Here is an 18728-nt window from a genome sequence, read left to right as displayed (position 1 = left end):
GAGTGTGGACCACAGATTAAATCCCACTTGATGCATAGTAAGAAAAGTTTTACAGCTCACCAGCTTTTCAGATTGATTTATATGCACATTGAAACACACTGTGGCATTGTTTCTGAGACTAATCAAACCATTAAATTTATTATAAAGTAGCAGTAGTTTAAGTGAGTTATACAAGTTATTATACAAAGTGATCACCATACAACCATCATTATGTAACCCAGTGACGGTCATTATATTCAGACAGTAGGAATAAGTTAAAGTTGTTTTCCACCGTTTTCTAACAATCAATCAATCAAATCATTTAATACATTTTTTTTGAGACATTGAAAATAAGTAGTATGACGTACAGCAAAGCTCCCCAGCTGGACTCAAACCCAGCACACTGCCCTTATGGGGTATGCACTCTAACCATTTGGCTACCTAGGCACTCCAGCAAAACAAATTATTAATGATTATTCAACTTCCCAGTCCCAAATGATGTGGAGAACACTTGGGACTTCTGAAGTATCTGGGAGTCCGGAGTACTTCTTCGCTTTGCCTAGGTGGTAATCCAGTATTGACACTATTGCTCTTACTTAATTTACTTTTTATTGTTTCCTATAATAATTGATTCAATTTATACAATAATTGTTATTTCTGACTGTCTGACTCTAAGGAAACTTATGTCAACCCTGTTAATCCATCTGAAATTTCTGTATAAAGTGATAAGATTTTTTCATGTTTTTCTTTCATCAGCATTTGTATGGAACTCACACTCAAAATAGACTCTTCATAATATGACAATATATGAATCATTTCCTTGTATCAAACTTTATGAATATTTGATTCTTAATATTCTCGATAAATTGTGCTGTGCAAGAGATACAGTTCAAGTAATGATGAGAGTGCAAAAAATAAAAATAGACATCTCTGATGAGAGGAAAGCATAGATGAGTATTATTGTGCTATGACAGCAGCAGAGAAAGTTACTGCATATTTAGAGGGATGTTAATGAAGACAACTGTAGATTCTGCTCTAGGAAGACAATGTCTTTGCATAGCTCCTCAGGAGAAAGGCTTCACAATCTTCATTGATATGTAATTCTGAAAATAGAATATTTAAAAAATCACTCATACGGCAGTGAATGAACATTCAAATACATTTTAACATAATACCAACATTGTTATTATGAAAGAAAACAAAAATGTAACTCATAGTGGCTGCAGAAATAATCAAATACTGCAAATTGCACTGATTGATCTTACGGGCAGTGAGTAGAACAGGATCCCCAGGAACAAGATAACCAGCAGAAGAAGAACCACTCCAATGAAAATCCATCTAAATCTGCGCCAAACGATGAACTTCATGGTCTTGCAGGGATTTGTAAACCAGAAGAATGACGTGTCAGGGCGGCTGTAGAATGAAGACAGATAGTATTATTCAAAGTATGTAAACCGATGTAAAACTATTTGCAATTGTGTTTTTGAAAAGACAAATTTCCTACTTTGGTAGGTCCAGTTTGGGATTCATGTTGGGCTCATCTCTGCCTTTCCCTGCAGGTCTCTCCTCCATCTCCTTCTCCTCCACTATCTCCAAGGTCATCTCTACTTTTCCCCTGTGAAATATTGAAACAAAGATTTAAACAGAAACCAGGTGAAAAAAAAAACTAACTAGAGAATTTGCTGTTGACATAAACATACACCAAGCACATGTTTTCCATCCATCTGAATTGCACACGGCCACCAGCCTCGAACAGACTTCTGGGAGAAGAGCGAGTTGGGTGGTGGACGTTTGGAGTTCATCATCCCTGGCAACATCTTCAGGCTGCATTTTTCTGGGGTCTTGGCAGGAGGAATCAGATTGAGTAGGTCCAGCTCAATTGACCCTATGACACAGATTTGGATTTAAAAAGATAACATTTATTTATGTTGCACCGGTACAGTGCCCACATTATAGAAAATCTGTTTTTCAAGGTTTCCCCTTTATCTTGTGATGGCACAAAATGGGATTAATATCAATGCTGCTTCACCTAAGTAGTCATCCAGGGAAAATTTGTCATTGTCCCAAATCTGGATTGTCAGTTTAGGAGGAATCCGAAACTCAGTTTTGTCCAGATTCCAAAAGTGGTCCTGTAAAAAGACAGAAACCTTATTTGTATAATGACTTACAATTATACCGTTGCAACAAAATGCATATGGACATGAACTACAATCACTTGATGCTTTGTTCTTGAACCATGATTTCACTCACTTTCCTTGAAACGACACACAGCTGTTCTGCAGGCAGGTAGTCGAACCCAAAGATGAACCTCCAGTTAAAATTTCCATCACCATCCAGGGATCTGTAGTGGACATCAGTCTTCTGCTTGTCCTCCTCCATTCCTGGCATCCATCTGGGAAAACATGGGGAGATTTTATCCAGATGAGCTATTTTTAATTAAATCCAATATATATTTAATTAAGACACATGAGGAAACTATTGTACCCTTTCACATAGATGTCACTCATTTTTTCTCCAGTGATGCTTGTCTCGTCCAGAGTAACATCAGCTGTGTTCCAAATGATGGCCCGTAGGAAGTACCTGTTTCAAATACATTATACATACATTATAATTGATCCTTGAATGGATTATGATAAAATATTATTTTGTCAAGTGCTCTCACTTCTTGGCTTTACGTGGAGTGATATCACATGGAGGCCCTGGCAAACCAAAGCTCTTAGGGAAAATGTCTACCCACATTTGAATTTGTCCCTGTATTTGCAGAAAAGGACAATTCTCTTTAAAAAAAAGCTGTTAAGCACAAAAAGGTTCATTCTGCAGAGCACAGATGTTCAAACACTAAAGAATGTTCCTAATTATATCTTTGCTAAAAAAAATAAATATCACTACTATTGTTTTAACCTGAGATAGGTTGGGTTGGTGGGTGCTGCACAGGGTTCTGGTCTCCACATGCTCTGGTACCAGGCCTTCATTTCTGAGGACATGCAGGGCCAGTCGCTCTCTGGCTGGGCCCAAGTGTGAGTGGATCACAGTGTTTGCCTCTGAAGAGGATGTAAAAGATCACAAAAGGGAAACAGAGAACAAAATCAAACTGTTAAGGCTAATTGTTATTCTACATAAAGGAAATTCTACATAACAATACTACATAATAATAAAATAGACTTATAAAGTAAATCATGAGCAGTACCAAAATCTTGCAGGTTGTATTGTCTTCCTGAGAAAGACAGTGAGTTTCCATCTCCCTCTATGTGTGGAGGAGGAACACCTCTCATTCTGGCCAAGTTCTGGAGGATCTGAGATGGCTTCAGCTGGTCTCTCCACTGATTGATCCCTGACCTACAACAAAACAGGATCAATTAGGTCTCAGTGTAATGTTAACTTAATCACAGCATAGAGGTAAGGTTGTTTTGCACAGATTAGCTGAGAAATGAATGAAATTAAAAGGAGAAACCCCTGGCGTAATTTTCAAGATATGTCAGCATACTGTAAATACAGGTAAGAGTACATAAATACACAACAAGGATATACTTACACAGAGTAAGTCTGTGGCAAGCCACAGCACGACCTGAATCGGGACAGGAGCCTGTTTTCCAAATCAATGACTGTCTCACCCACTTTGTCATCACTGCTCAGCAAGTCATAATCATACACAGCAATCTTCAGGTCCTTGTCTTGAGGTAGGAAGCAGGACAGCTCAAACATCCTGGATATTAATGATGATTCGAATGAATTAATTTATTTTTAAGGTATGACCCTACACACAAAACTGTGTTTTAATCATTTGAATAAACAAAAAAGGAACAAAAGGGGTCACAGTGATGACACACCTCCCAAACTCTGGGTTAAGGGTGTTTGGCTTGTAGTGGTCTCTGTCATCCAGTGTTTTCTTCCCCAGTGTAATCTTAATGTATGGGTCACACTGAAATTAAATGCAAAGCAAAAAGGGTTATAGCTTCAGTAGCAACAAGCAATTTTCTTCTTGAATCTAAGACTACATACAAGAGTGGTGACTTCTCCTTCAATCTGGATAGTTTCTCACTAAACTAAGGTGGTTGTTCAGCAGTAGGGTCATACAAAACTCACCAAGCCATTTGTATCTTTAGGCTGCAGGTTAATACAGCGGACTATATATATTCTGACCAGACACTCCTTAGGGCCACTCTCAGGAAGCTCTGTGAACTGGCGAGGTGGTGCTGGAACCCCTGGGTCATCAGGCAGTGGGTAAATCTTGAATGAGCCCTACAGCAACATAGCAAACATAACAGCCCCTTTGGTTACATATACTGTAGTTCTCACCTAAAATTAATTATGATCATAGCCGAGGTAAAAATAGGTTATAAAATTATACAGTAAATTAAAAAAGCGAGGAACACACTGGCACAATTAAAATATACAACCGTTGAAATGTACTAAATCATTTTAGGCAAGGTAATGTTTTTATATTGCTAATATTTTTAAGATAATGTAATGTTTCACTATGGTATATAATAAATTATGTACAACTTAATTGCTTATCTGGGACAGTCTAGCATTTCTAAGCTGTTTAGCTTCCACTGGAGGGCAGACAAAGACTACAAGATTAAGTGCAAATGGATTTCATGTAGACGCAACAGTGGTTCAGTAATGGGATGCCTTGTGGCAGACAGTAACATTCCTTTACCTTGAACTCTCCCACCACAGAGGGATCCTCTTCCTCATCCTCAGTCTTTCCTCGTTTAAGTTTGAAAGTGCTGCAGAAATCAGTGAGTCCCTGGAACTGTGCCACGTGTTCCAGTTCACCATTGTATACCTAAAAACAGATGATCCAATAAGGTTAAATCGTGTGTTTTCTCACAGCAGGGGAATACTGCAGTTTTCTTAATGCTCGTGATTTTGGATATGTTGCTGTAAGTTCTTGACTTCCAAGAGGACACAACAAGGACTTTCTAACTGCAACCCTGTCTGTCACATTTCGATACCTTTAGCTTGTAAAAACCATTGTAAACTCAAGCACAGATTAAATCAGTTCTTGTGTTTTTGCAGTGTGTGATGGCATGTCCTCACTTGTAATGTGTCATATCCCTTTTTCAGGTAAGGTCCGCACTTCTCCTGCTCTCCGACAGAGGCATAAAACTTACTCCACCAGTCTACTGTCTCCTCCTCCTACACAATGGAAAATAATGATTGGCCTAATTTAATTTTTAGAGACACTATGTATCAGCAGACTAAAAAGAAGGCTGAAATAGGAAAACCTTACCATTTCTACTTGAAGCTGTAATGAGAAAATCAAAAAAGCAATACTTTTTAATAAAAACACGCAGATGTATAAAGCTTGTCAGACTACTTATGTGGTTACTTCTATTTACCTCAGTTTTCATTATGGGACGCTTCTCAATGTCTATGACAACATCTCCCTGAGCAGCAGCTATCATTGCAACTGGAAGTTAATGGAAAAGTTCATCACTACTCACTGTAGCCAATTGTGTGTAAGTGATAATCAATGCACGTGGTTGTAGATGTATACTGTACCTCTAGCAGACATGCAGACATCAGTATTAATGCGATACGGATCACAGCGGAACTCCTCCAGACAGTCAATGGTGCACTGACCCACTACAGGTTTCCTACCGAAGGGTCGGTGGTCAATTACCTTCAGCGTAATGGGAGGGGTGTACATGTCCTCTTTGGGAAGAAGCTGTAGTGAGACAACAGGCCATGTAAGAAAATAGTTAAAATCAATGAAATACCTGCAGAGGTCTTAATATTTTCTCTATAAAGTTTAATAAGCAGTACCACTTTGAGAAGCAGCACAGATCCAGGGAAGTTTGGGTTCTTTTTGAAGTGCTTGATGGCGGCAGTTTGAACAATCTCACCACCACATTCAACTATCAAACTTGGGGAAGAAACTGTGGCCAACTGGTAGGTCTTCATGTTCCTTAAGCCCCAAGTCAAGACCTGGTTTCAAATAAACACATTAACAACACTTACAAAAACTAGTATGGGCAGATTGAGGCACTGGCATAGTGGTATGAGATAAGTGAATGGAAGAAAGTGAGTTACAGTTGAGAAGTGAACCACAGCAGGTAACTTAGGGTTAGGCTGGTCTTGTCTAGTCCTGTAAAGTGTGTGAAAGGAATTTATAGAAAATGTCAAAGGAGCTGGATGGTTTACCTCAATTGCGGTGAGCTGCACTACAGGTCTAATTCCCTGGGGAACCATGTAGAGCTTCTCTCTGTGCCGAGGAGGGGTCAAGGGCAGATCCCCATCCTTCGCCTGAAGGGCAAAGCACCCCCTTAGCATAGTTTCACAACCTTGATCTACAGTATGTTTATTTCCTGTGGCGAGTCTTTTACACATTATAATAAATGTAGAGAAACATGGGCACATGCTTCTTTTACCTTGTCCTTCAGAAGGAGCTCTGCAGCCACTAGGACATCCCCAGCATTGCGTCCCTTTTTCGTGACTGGGAACCACAGCAGTTTAGGGCTGACATCCACACTGGGGTTCAGTTTCACCAGTGGGGGGCATGTGCAGCGACCCATAGGCTCATCTTTACCCTAGGGAATCAAGTACAGCAGCACACCAACACACAGCAAAGCCTGATTACTGTACAGCATATGCATCATGGGCCACAGTTGAATGTCTATGATAAAACCCTATGATATTGTAAATTGATCAGAATTTGATAGATTAAACACATCACATACCACTTGATCACTGTCATAGAGCTCCAACACCACATCAGGAGGGTTGCGGGCAATGGTCTGTGGGTCTCCATAGATTTCAATGTCCTCAAAGATAAGTGTCTGATCCCACGTGGGGTTCAGAGTGGCCCTTTTGACTTCTGTGGTCTTACTTACATGTAGGAATGACACGTGGGCATATGGATCTGGAGAGGACAAGAGGATTAAAGTGATTTAAGCTGAGGAAGCAAGTGTGATATTTTCATATTAACTTTCAGCATAATGTGTAGATGTCATTATTCCCTCTTGATCCGGGTTGCCCATTGTCTGCATGTTGTATACTAAGCCACAAATTCACTGCTTTGTTTTTACCTGAGAAACTGTCTTTGTCCATGGCACAGAGATTCCTTGCCTGATACACGTACACCCTGAGGTGGTAGGTATAGGACCCTGAGGGGAGACTGTTTTTATCAACATGCTCGACTGTGCCACCACTAAAAAGTTTCATAATCTCACAGGACAACTGATACACTGTTAATTATGCATGAAGACATATTTTTTCCAGTGTTATCGTGCATTAGAATCAGTTAGGAAGTATAAGAAACAGAGCCTTTAATCAGCATCAGTGACCAGGAATGATTTTTATCTGATCAAAATACTTACGGCTAAAGTAGCAGGAAACAGTGGGTGTGTTGGCACCAAACAGTTTTGCTGCATCCGTTTTACTGGTCTCGTCCACATCAACACCCTGTTAACAAAGTGTAGGGTGAGGTGCAAGAAGGAAAACCTCACAGTAAACATGAAAATAAAACTTGAAGAAACAAATGCAGAACTAAAACAAACTTCTTGAGTTTTTTGCCAATATCTAACAGGAACAGGGACATGCTGGGGAATAATTACAGGATGTGACTCATTTGTCATTAAATAACTCTTGTTGTCATGGCAACTACCCTGTAAGGGAATATTTAAGATTACAACAGAAATTCATTTCTCACAGGAGTTAACCAAAACCCACTAGTGCTCCTTCCAGTCTGAATATAGCAGAGGCCCCAATGCAATCTGATGGGACCATCTTTCTCCTCCAGCGGCGGCGGCGAAACGTGTCAGAGGAGCGTTCCTTCCTGTGGAACTTCCAGCCAATCAGGGAGGAGTATTCCCACCCTTCCCCTGGGTCTCGTCTCTGAAGAATAGACAAGAAACGAATGGGAACCTGCACTCATGTCTGTCAAGTCAACTCTTCTTCTCATCTGCCACTTCCTCACCTCAGCAGTAGCGGTTTTATTAGATGTCTTCTTCCTCGGTCTTACAAGTCTCTTCCTGCGATGGACATGGTACATCTTCTCTGCTGCAACCCAGGATTTGGGTTTATCATCAGGAGGAATGGTAACCCCATATTCCCAACCTAAGGTCAAAAGAAACAAAGAGGTACAAACAGACCTGGTTATAATTCACTCATTGTCATTTTAAACATGACAACACATGTTTAAAATTGTGAAAACGCACCTTTCTCGTCTACAGCTCTGTTGCTGTCAAAGCTCCAGTCGTCCTCCCAGGTCCATCCGGGTGGACACTCAAACTCTCCTGGGCTCTGAGCCTTTTCTCCATTCTATACAACACAGACACAATGTCAGTAATTTATGTCAGTTATATCTAGATAGTATCTTTATATTCCACTACCAATAACAATCACAATCCTTGTAATAGCAGTTGGTGATAAAAAAGAAGATACTTTGGGCCTTGATGAAGTCTAATATTCACTACACTTGAAGCTTATCTTGATCTCCATCACCAACTCCTTAGGGACATTTCTGGCTCTTTAACTGGTAAATGCTCCACTATATTTGTTGTCTCTAAGATTGTGTGTTTAACATCTGTATATTACCACATGATTTATCGCAGATTTTAAACTGAAGACAATGTCCCTGTCTGATGTGTCAGTAATGAGATTACATCTAAAAACAATAAAGCTGCAGGTCATAAACCAAAACAATGAGCTGACAGATGGTAAAACACTCCACAGAGCTGAGGAAGACAGCAGAGTGTGGTAATAATAATCACATAGTCACTTGAGATTTTTTAGCTATTGTTCAACTTAAAATAATGGTATAACCATTTGTAGCAGCGCTAATTAAATCACACATCTAAACACGAATCCATAAACAGTCATACGCCACAAAGCAGCTAAGTACATTACTGCACAGGGGAAACTGATAAGATTGAAAATAACTCAACAAATAAAGCTTTTGTGCCGTTATCGTCACCCACATTTTTCATAAAATGTCCCAAAAGTTAAACAAGTGTATGCGTGTGCACGTGTGTGTGAAAGAGAGATCAGTATGTCGTACCACGTCTGTGTAGGGCTCTGCAGCAGGCTTCCACTCCCCACCAGGGAAACGTGTTTCATTCTGAAACACTTCGTCTGTGAACTCTGTGTGGCCTGCGTCTGCTTCTGTCAACAGGCTGCAGAAAACACCACCGCAGCACATAGGCTGATGAGAGGTTTTGTGACTCAGACAGTAGCTATGCTAGACCATGATAAACAACTCAGGAAGACTGGGCTCAGAGTGCTTAAATGATTTACATCGACCTTGAAGGGAGAATGTAAGCACGTCAGAAGTAGGACTCACTAATGGAGGGAAGGAGTCTCCTTAAACCAAAACATTGGCTGATGCTGAATTCCTTTTCATTTCCTCTAATTGTACTCATGGTTTGGTTCTGTGCTGTGACTAGTACAAGCATTCACTGTGATTACTGACAATTTTACAGAGCTGCAATAAGAAGTGTATTCAACTGCACTGTGATAAACAGGATGTTTGCACTTAACAGTACAAGCTATGAATCATGAGGGAGTTTGTGTTCGTGTCTGATAAACAGCGATTCATAAACTTACCATCGCTCAGGGTCAACAAACCAGTCACCCTCCCATTCCCATCCTCGTGGTGGCATAAAGCGTTCTTGTTTGAGTTTCACCTTTCCAGTCACGTCTGAGAACTTATGGCGACCAACCAAACCAGTGGTTCCCCACTTCCCAAACACCTGAGCCTGGTTCTCGTACTGCAAAGACACAACAGCTGGTAAAAACTCAGCAGTGTTTGCATATTTTTGAAATTGCTAATATTCTGTGTTGCTACTGTACCATTTCAGCATATACACTGAAGTTTCCCTCTGAAAAGCTGTTGAACTTCTTCTCATCGGCAGAGAGACCAAGCCACATGCTGACCCGCAGTTGAACAGGGATCTTCACACCTTTGTTTTTGTCCATGGGATACTAACAAATGAGAAGTCATCAGAGTGAGTCTTTCTGAAATGAAACAATGTCATAAAAATAAACAAATGTGTTGCTGTATGCTGATTACACTTGTACCTGCATGAATATGGTCTGGGTTCGTCCACAGTGTTTGCCACAGGACTGTTCACTGACGCTGGAGTAAAGGATCTGGTTGGCTGGAACCCGGGCAAAGGCCACCCGTTTCTCTCCTCTCAACATCCAGATGATCACATCTGGCATGCTGTTCTGAGGCTTATGGAGACACACAACATTTCAGCTGTATAATTCAAGTTCTAATCAAATGTGCTTGAGGTACACAGAGTGTATTTTCTAGAAGTGTGCGTCGGGCTGCATTTAAATTTGCAGTATAATTTTTTTCCTGACCTCTTCTGCCAGCTGCTTAATCCTGTCCAACCAGTCTTCAATGTCGCTGACAGTAGCCTTAATATCTGTGGCCTCCTCTCTTATGTGTTTGGCTGTCTGTTTGATGCTGTCTATAGCAGCATCACGCAGGGTTTTCATTTGGAGATCCAGTGTGGTCACATTGGGGTGGCCCTCCAGCACTGGAAGCTGGAAACTGTCAGAGAAGAGAACAACAACAGAATTCAGTGAAAATTTGGATGTTTGTACTGAAGATTTGTGACCAAATGCAGAGTTACAGCTATGTAATTATGATATGTAGTATTACTTCATAAATCCAACAGATATGGCGTAGGATCTGTCTGGCTCTGTCTTACCTGTCTAGGTCCTCAATAAACTGATCGATTAGTTTGAGCCACATATCTGCTAGACGTGTCTCTGACACCTTGGCTAATATGGCTGTTTTTAAAGAGGAGAGGTGGGACTCCTAAAACAGATATTCACAAAGACAGATAAAAACCAATTATTGAGCAGTTTCGCGTTTTAAACATGTGTGATATTTAGGCTAACACTGTGCCAATGTGCCAATGTGACTTATTCTCACCAGTCTCTCAGCTATGAAGAGCAGAACATTGACAGTGTCCAAACGGTGGCTGATGTCTTCCCAATATGAAGTGACTATCACCACAGGCTTAGTGTCAGCCCAGGGCAGGTAATAGTAGTGATTACCTGTGGGAAAAAAATACATGCACCCAGTCATTTTAAACACAAGTTGTGGAGTTCATCTCATCCTTATTTACTGAACATGATCTCACTCTGCATGATCCCTTAAATACACAGACACACAGTGCAAAGACATGGTTCAACTGGATCCAGTCAGGATAGAGGACACAGTGGAAGTCCTAAGGAGACAAGTACTCACAAGTGTCCTCTGTGAGTAACAGATGTCTCACTGCTCCTGAATTGACTCGATTGTTGAATAAAACAAGAAAGAACCAGTGTCCACAGACACTGTGCATAAGAGACTCAGGTCAGCTGGTAAAATGCACCAGCGACGTGTTTTTTGATGTTTTACATGCTTATTTTACTTCTGTGCCCAGATATGCTTAAAAAAGGGTCTTTTCATTTTTTGTATACGGTGATCCATTTACAGCCATTTCACCAAACCAATGAAACTCTCACCAATGTAGATGAAAGTGGTACATCAGAATGAGCCAGCAATTTGTGGTATAACAGTTGTGATACAGCCTTTATACCACCAATTGTTGTGTCATTAAAATAATAACTATCATAACCTAGAGAAAAAAAAACAAAACAAGCACTAGATTATGTCTAAAGTTTAGAAATGAAGAATCAAGTTTTCATTTTCTTTTCATACCATCAAATACAGCAAAACTGTACTGGGTGGTGGATGCCAAGGGCTTGCATGTGGAGTCCAGCTTGTTACCATAGTTGCCGATGCTGACCTCAAACTGAATTGGCTCACCAGGCTCTTGCAGCATGCATGCACTGTGGAACACAGCGCACATAGAGTACTTCCTCCTCCGCTGGTATTTCTGCCCTCGGTAAAAAGGATGTGGTAGCGTCAGAAGTTAAAGGAGAAATATTGTTTGTCTATTTTCTCTTTCATGATTCCAGCAACAAATCATGAAAGAGAAATAGTTGTTAAACAATAAATGACTTGTAAAATCTAAATCTACTACCAATTACTGGCTTCCAGTATAAACAGTATGCAATGTATACCTGCACCACCAGGATGTCATCACTGGAGATATTATCAACATTTTTATCAATCTTTCCATCCAGCTCTGTAGACAGCTCAACAAGGACTCTCCCCCTGTATGCAACCCCTTCACCCTGCAACAGAAATGGAAAAACCTTATGCCTACATACTTATGAAGATGAAATATCATACGTCTAGCGTAGCGGCAGTATTGTTTTACCTTGCCAAAGTTCAGTTCTTCATATGGGTCGGGCAAACCAGTGAATTCTCTTGGGCTACCATACAGGTTGACATAGCAAGGCCCAAAAGCTGGGAGAAAACCAACCTCTGATGATGTGTTGCTCACTGCAAAACAGAGTTTATTCTGTTTAAAACCCACCTGAACACAGCTGGCTTAAACAGTGTGTGAAAACAGATTCACAAACATAAGCAGCAGGTTAAACAGAGCATTATTTCCACAATCATTGTACTATAAATCTAAATACTATATAGCTTATCTTTTTAAAAATATGTATGGCCATATCATTGTTTTGTTGTAATGTTTATTCCATAAATATAAATGTCATATTGCATCATTACAAAATTACCATCCATCTCTCCACCAGAGGACGAAATTTTGCTCAGATTCAGAAACGTTGTTCCTACAGCGTCATCCTTGGTTAGACGATCCCTGCAAAACAACATCTGACATCTTAAATATTGACTGTGATATTAAAGTAATTTATGCAGCTTTTAGTGGATTTCATCTCTTACCAGTCGAACACAGTCAGCTTGATAGATTCGCACATGGAAGGGAACTAGAGTGGGGGTGGAAGTTAAAAGATGTTCATTTGTGCTGAAGTTTTTTTTAAATTAATACCTCTAAATATGAGTCTTTTATACCTTGACTTGAAGATTTATGATTTGATTCCACTCTGGATTAGCATTCTTCTCTATGATTTTGGAGCACAGCTAAAACAAAGAAAATATGGTTGTAAATTAATAGTATTCATCCAGAAAGAGCATTGAATAACATTTTTTCTCATTCACTGGATATGAAATACCTTCTTTCCAGCAAAGCTGACTTCCAAATAGGGATCTACCAGGTTTTTTCTGTCCCCTTCACCGCCAAAGACTTGTTTTACCATCTGAACAAAGGCATCATCCACTGCAACATAAAATAATTTCTAGTAGTAGACGCTCATTTAAAGGATCTGATTGTCTTTGAATGGAATAGGTGCAGGAATTATTTCTAACTTATGGGTCACTTACTCTGCGGCATATCCTCAGCACGGTAGACTTTAAGGCTCAGAGTGGCCCATCGTAAAGTGACACCAGTTGGCACCAAAAGATTGCTTTCTATGTCATCCTGCTCCCCACTTATCTCTCTCTTCTCACTCTACAACAGCAAGAGTAGAGGAGAAATAAGTGGAAACGAGGGGAAGAGAGGAGAGAAGAGTGTGTTTCATGGTGTTTTCCTATACTGTTTTGTTCTTTGTGTCTAGTGGAGAGAAATTTGATGGAGAGTAAGAAGGCATGCTCACTGGTGGCTCATCTCCCGTGCCCATAATAATTATGCTGACTTTCAGGTAACCTCTGGCCACAGAGCTGGAGTCATCAGGATCACTCAGGAGAAGCCATTTCCTCATAATGGCATGACCTGGGCGTGTTATAATTTTCAACACATTCAAATACCTCCACATATAATAGTGTTCACAAACAAATCTTCACAGAAGCTAAAAAAAAAAGGAAAGGTTTGCATGACAGACCTGGTTCATCGTAGATGTAGCTGACATCCACCTAGTTATAGCAAAAATAAAAATGAAAAACAAACAAACAAAAAAAATGTAAGTTTAACTGATAAACTCCTGGTAAATTGAGTTAGTGAGTGAAAAATAACTATAGGCCAAAATGCATATAAAATAAATAAGCATTTAAAAGGACATAAATTTGCACACCTTGAACTCTCCCATTAAGCTGTCAGCTCTGAGAGAGAAGGAGTCATAAACCTGTCAAGCAAAGAGACATTGCTACAGTACATTAGTATATGTAGTAATTCCCTGATCATTTGAGATGGGCATTTTACTTTCACAAAAAAATAAGTAAATAAATTGCAATTATCTACGTACCCGAATACAAATGCTCTCGTCAAGAAGTGCAGAAGGGAGCATGTTAATGTTGTAGAAAAACATCTGATGGACAGAAAAAGTAATTAATTCTTTTGTCACTGTAAACACAATACAGTTTGATATCTTGCACATTTTGTTATCTGTTACTGTGGCAAAACACTATAGGACTTACAAGTTATTAAGCTGAGATGCTTTGGCAAAAACTGAGAAAAGGCAAAAGGCATAAGAGAGGAATTAGATGCAAGCAATAGCTGAGGACATTGCATTCAAGCTCCATTGTCACATCCCCACAGCAGATGAGAGAAATACCTCTGGTTGTTAATGAATATAGTTAAAATTAGGTGGCAATGTAGAGGATACTGAAAATAGAAAAGCAAGGTCAAAGGTAAGAAAGTATGTGACCACTAATATACTGTAGCTATTTAAAGAGAGGAAAGTATATTTGTTTGGTGATGGACTCGTACCTCATCAAAGACCGGGTTGTTTCCTCTTCTGATTCGAGTCCTTTGGGTATGTCCACATACATTCACCTTAACCACTGGCTTGATGTTGTTGCCAGGAAGCTGTCGACCCTCGAGAACCCGAACACGAATCTGGACAATCACAAGCAACGGTGAGGCAGCTGAACAAACAGTGGGACAATTATATTTCAAACAGGTACCACTGGTTCATTTGGCTTGACAAATACCAGACACAAGCTTGCTCAAATACATTTCTGGACACATAATGAAAATGAGGTGGGAAATTAATTGCCCTTTTTTGCAAGAACAAAAGGATGTTCACATGTTGGCAATTCTCCAACATGGTGGATAAATATTATAATTCATTATGCATTCAATGGCTCAATCTTCAGTGTATATTTACACTGGTGAAGCCTGCTGTCATGTCGTGTTTAAGAACAAGATTTCCCTCCTAAACGGGTATTTGTGATTATCCAGGAACCGAGTAATCAAAATTCAGACAATACCTGGAAGTCCTGAGGTTTATTGGCCAAGGCTCTGTGCCTTTTATGCCTAAGACGTATTGGCTTGTGACTGGGTTTCCCAGGCTGGTTGGGTAAGTTGGGAGCTGTCGAACTTCCACCATGAACTCCTCCGTCCATGTCTGCCTCCCCCTCATCACCCACCTCACTGTCTCCTAGCACAGCAATCATAAACTTTGAATATTCAAAAATACTCATTTACTGTTTTTGTGTGTTTAGTGGGATTTGTATCCATTTGTAAGAGACAGCATATACTGGATCTATGTCCAAAGGAACTTACCAGCATCCACATGAGACACATCCGTACCAGGTTGATCATTTAGATTTGGAGTTGTATTAGCTGGTGGCTCATATCCAATATGCAAATTAATGGTTGCCTGAAAAAGAATGTTTTCTAAATTAGCATGATCAGCTATACTGTATCTGTAACTGTACCAAACAAATTCTGCTACTTCCTGCAGCACTATACAGATTCCAGGAGTCATCCATGTCCTCTTCCATGTCACAAAATTACAGGTGTCGTACATAAGTACATGTAATTACTTTAAGAACAAGTTATTAAATAAATGCAATCACCCCAATAGCCTGTTGTTTCTCATTGATCAAGGGCACATTCTTGGAAGGGAGGGACTTCAACTGACCAGTGGCCAAGTCCCTCAGAGAGATTGTTGCCGAACCAATGAACCTGAAACACAATCACATAATCGCGTCCTTTTATTAGGCATTCACACATACATTAGAAAATGTTGAGGCCTGAATGACATTTGTTGGAAGAGGCAGTAACAATTAATTGCTTAAGGAAAAAAATGGTAAAATGTTTCGCTTCCATAAGCTGTGAAAAACTTGAGTCATTGCCACGATGGCAACTGAACTGTAGACCCAACTATTGCTGGTATTATGAATAGCTAAAGATTTCCACTTCTCAATTTCACTTCTTCAAATATTGTCAAAATTCAGGCCACAACGCCTACCAAAGTTACTTTGTCTCCCAAACAGTCACGCAGCAAAAGTGACAAATTGTGGATTGCAACACCTTTTGTGACGACCATTTTCCACCTTGAGTAACTCATTTTGAATAGTATACCTCTCTCTGTGACAAGGACCATCTGGTTAAACAGGCAATAAAAAGTGCACAAGAAACACTAGGAAGATGGAAACAATTAACTTTTCCCACAGGAATGTGCTTGTTGCCTTGTGCCCAGTTTGATGGTGGACAAATATAGAATCTCAGAGGCGGGTGAAAAGGCAGCCTTACTGTAAGTAAGCAACATGAGAACAGACACAGTCATATTAGTGAAGATCGTCTTTTTCGACTCTCTTGTAGTGTCACTATTTATCATTGCATGGAGCTTTAACATTTTATTTATCCTTGGAAAATGTGCAGAATAGGAATGTTGGTTTGGGAATTTACTGCTCCTATCACTGCAGAGGCCACAGGCAAGAACTGGTTTACACAGATTAACTTCTGTATACATAACTCCCCAGTGTATCTACAAACCATAACATTTAATGTAATTTCAGGTATTTGGTACTTCACTATAATAAAAAGCAAGTTTTTTTTTAAATACTGAAAGAGTAATCAGAGTGGTAAATACTGCTACTTTTTATACCATGTACAAAGTTTTATCTGATCTGTCAAACAACAATGAATGTGTGCTCAACATGTTTTCATTTTTGGATTGAACAAATAATATTCATATGACAAGCCAGTGCAAGCTACAGACAATAATAATGGAAAAAGCTCCACGTGCATACATAACTGAGGATAACTAAGCCTAACCCACCAACATCACCCCCACACGCTGTGACTGGATCAAAACATTTACATTATACACAACATGTCACTAGGGAGACTAGTCATTGACCCATATAGACAAAATGACAGAGACACACAATGTTTTAAAAATCAACATATGTAAGAAAGGTAATAATAAACAAACGTTTTATATAGAGAGGTTCAAAAAAGTGTTTTTTCCTTTTAAGGCAACATTCCTCTCCTAAGAGCTGGAGACACAAGTGTGTTTTTACTCATGCTGCAAGTCTTAACATGATCCCAGTGAGTCCTGTGGCCACACAGCTCAGTGTAGTCAGGACATGTTACTGTGCCCCTTTAAAAACACACACTGGTGATAGTTAACAGTAGAATTGATAGTCAAGTTAGAACAACTGAGAGATGAGCACTTTCACAGATTATAATCATAAAGCTGAAGCACAGTAGTTTGAACTTAGCTTATCATTACAAGACCAATCTGAAAGTGTGTGTGTTGGGGGGGTCCTATAATGACTCAATACACTCTGTCATGATGCAGTTACTCAGCAGCCCTCCTCCACAAACACAATACAGAAGTGTAGTTCAATGATTAACAACTTGTTAGGCCGGGAAGTACATAGAAAAATCACCAGTATTAACAGTGAGTCAGGGTTTGAAGTTAATACTGGCATTTGTGCTGTGTTGGCTGAAGGTCATTTATACGCTTAAAAAACGAAAACACGTTGAGCACACATTCAATATTGTTTGATAGATCACGTCTTAGCAGAATGCATATTTAATTAAACATCACAGCTACAATCAAATATGTTATAATTTCTGTGTATGATGCTTTTCATGCACATACTTGTGTTTGCCGATTGTCTCATAGTCTTTCACCACCACGTCAATGAATGCAGATGCATCCAAGGAGGAGCCTTTCAGATCAAATTCAAGCACCTGTAATTACAAAGAAGCGACAATTACATTCACAAACATACAGTAGTTTTAACTCTGTTAATAGCTCTGAGGAGCAGCAGGATATCCACCACACAGTTAACTAGAAATAACCACTTACTTCATTCCAAACAGGATTCAGTTCATTGTTGATGGCTTTGGTTTTCTTCTTTTCACCTATGAGAACATATTTATTATAAAGCAAATAAAAAACAAACCCTACCACAATATAAATCACTTATAGCGGACATAAATAAGTTTCTTTAAATACAATTAATTAAAAACTCAATAGTTAACAATATTTTAGTTTTGCTTGAAACTACACTTTATGCATCAAGGTGCCTAAATAAATCCTAATAATAAGGAACAGGAGTTGTTCTTTGGGGGATAGAGAGTTATTCTCGCCTTATAAGGATGCTTCTTCGTTTTGCATGAATCACTGCTAAAATATTGAGATTCAGTTTAGAGGAATAAATCAACCTAAACTACTATGACTACTATACTGGCTTTACATTTAAAAGTGAAGTAAAAGTGATCTCCAGCTGATAACATCTAGGTGGTAGTTTGAAGGACATGCTACAGTATGTGCATGTACTAAAGTGACCAACAAAAGAAAAATAAAGCAGTCAACCTCACCTCTAAAGACTATCGTAGTTATCGGATCTGGGTTTCCAATTTTCTTTTTTGGGATCCCACTAGCGGACTCTACATTGACCCGCAGCATTTTTACAAAGTCCAAATTTACACCAAGAAAAGCATCCTATTCCGCTGAGGTGGAGCCCTCACAGGGGGAAGTGAAGCACAGCTGTGCCGAGCAGATGAATTCCGGAGGGCAGCCTCATTCATGAGTCAGAGCCATGAAACACAGCACACCAGCCTGGGTCAGGTGGGAAAAACGCACCAAGCATCTATCTGCATATGACACATACCCTCCTCTTTGCC

General features: G+C 39.6%; 1 protein-coding gene across 2 annotated transcripts; it reads right to left on the bottom strand.

Moving 5' to 3' along the window:
- Positions 1 to 106: 106 nt before the first annotated feature.
- Positions 107 to 18691, bottom strand: myofl (myoferlin like). Of its 2 annotated transcripts, XM_026354995.1 has the most exons (53): positions 18423 to 18691; positions 17908 to 17963; positions 17698 to 17789; positions 15659 to 15767; positions 15363 to 15459; positions 15068 to 15237; positions 14565 to 14693; positions 14101 to 14163; positions 13930 to 13980; positions 13741 to 13771; positions 13516 to 13631; positions 13244 to 13370; positions 13036 to 13139; positions 12875 to 12943; positions 12746 to 12789; positions 12580 to 12662; positions 12213 to 12337; positions 12013 to 12126; positions 11648 to 11825; positions 10874 to 10998; positions 10647 to 10756; positions 10294 to 10486; positions 10006 to 10161; positions 9778 to 9909; positions 9532 to 9695; positions 8987 to 9101; positions 8145 to 8247; positions 7904 to 8043; positions 7657 to 7821; positions 7305 to 7389; positions 7014 to 7091; positions 6666 to 6847; positions 6357 to 6515; positions 6130 to 6231; positions 5752 to 5913; positions 5488 to 5653; positions 5325 to 5395; positions 5216 to 5230; positions 5023 to 5121; positions 4640 to 4768; positions 4063 to 4218; positions 3807 to 3898; positions 3512 to 3682; positions 3167 to 3315; positions 2881 to 3020; positions 2642 to 2730; positions 2464 to 2559; positions 2230 to 2371; positions 2009 to 2108; positions 1680 to 1864; positions 1484 to 1593; positions 1245 to 1392; positions 107 to 1082 (listed from the first exon to the last, which is right to left on the bottom strand). In XM_026354995.1, exons 1-53 carry the CDS (start codon positions 18508 to 18510, stop codon positions 1044 to 1046), a joined length of 6114 nt encoding a protein of 2037 aa, XP_026210780.1. In that variant the 5' UTR covers positions 18511 to 18691; the 3' UTR covers positions 107 to 1043. The 2 variants fall into 2 exon arrangements, with proteins under 2 accessions (XP_026210780.1, XP_026210781.1); XM_026354996.1 differs by lacking the exon at positions 107 to 1082 and having other exon boundaries at positions 1251 to 1392; positions 1484 to 1594.
- Positions 18692 to 18728: the final 37 nt, after the last annotated feature.

Source organism: Anabas testudineus, chromosome 15 (assembly GCF_900324465.2).
Source record: "Anabas testudineus chromosome 15, fAnaTes1.2, whole genome shotgun sequence".
Taxonomy (NCBI): Eukaryota; Metazoa; Chordata; class Actinopteri; order Anabantiformes; family Anabantidae; genus Anabas; species Anabas testudineus.
This window is presented reverse-complemented; position numbering and strand designations above follow the sequence as displayed.

What these genes read in the sequence shown, in the direction of transcription:
- myofl (XM_026354995.1), bottom strand. Translation starts at nt 18,510, where the DNA reads ATGCTGCGGGTCAATGTAGAGTCCGCTAGTGGGATCCCAAAAAAGAAA. An exon ending in TTGCCACAGACTTACTCTGT is followed by an intron (nt 3,316 to 3,511) that starts GTAAGTATATCC and finishes GTTTTGTTGTAG; the next exon opens with GTCAGGGATCAATCAGTGGA. An exon ending in TGTGTGTCGTTTCAAGGAAA is followed by an intron (nt 2,109 to 2,229) that starts GTGAGTGAAATC and finishes GTCTTTTTACAG; the next exon opens with GACCACTTTTGGAATCTGGA.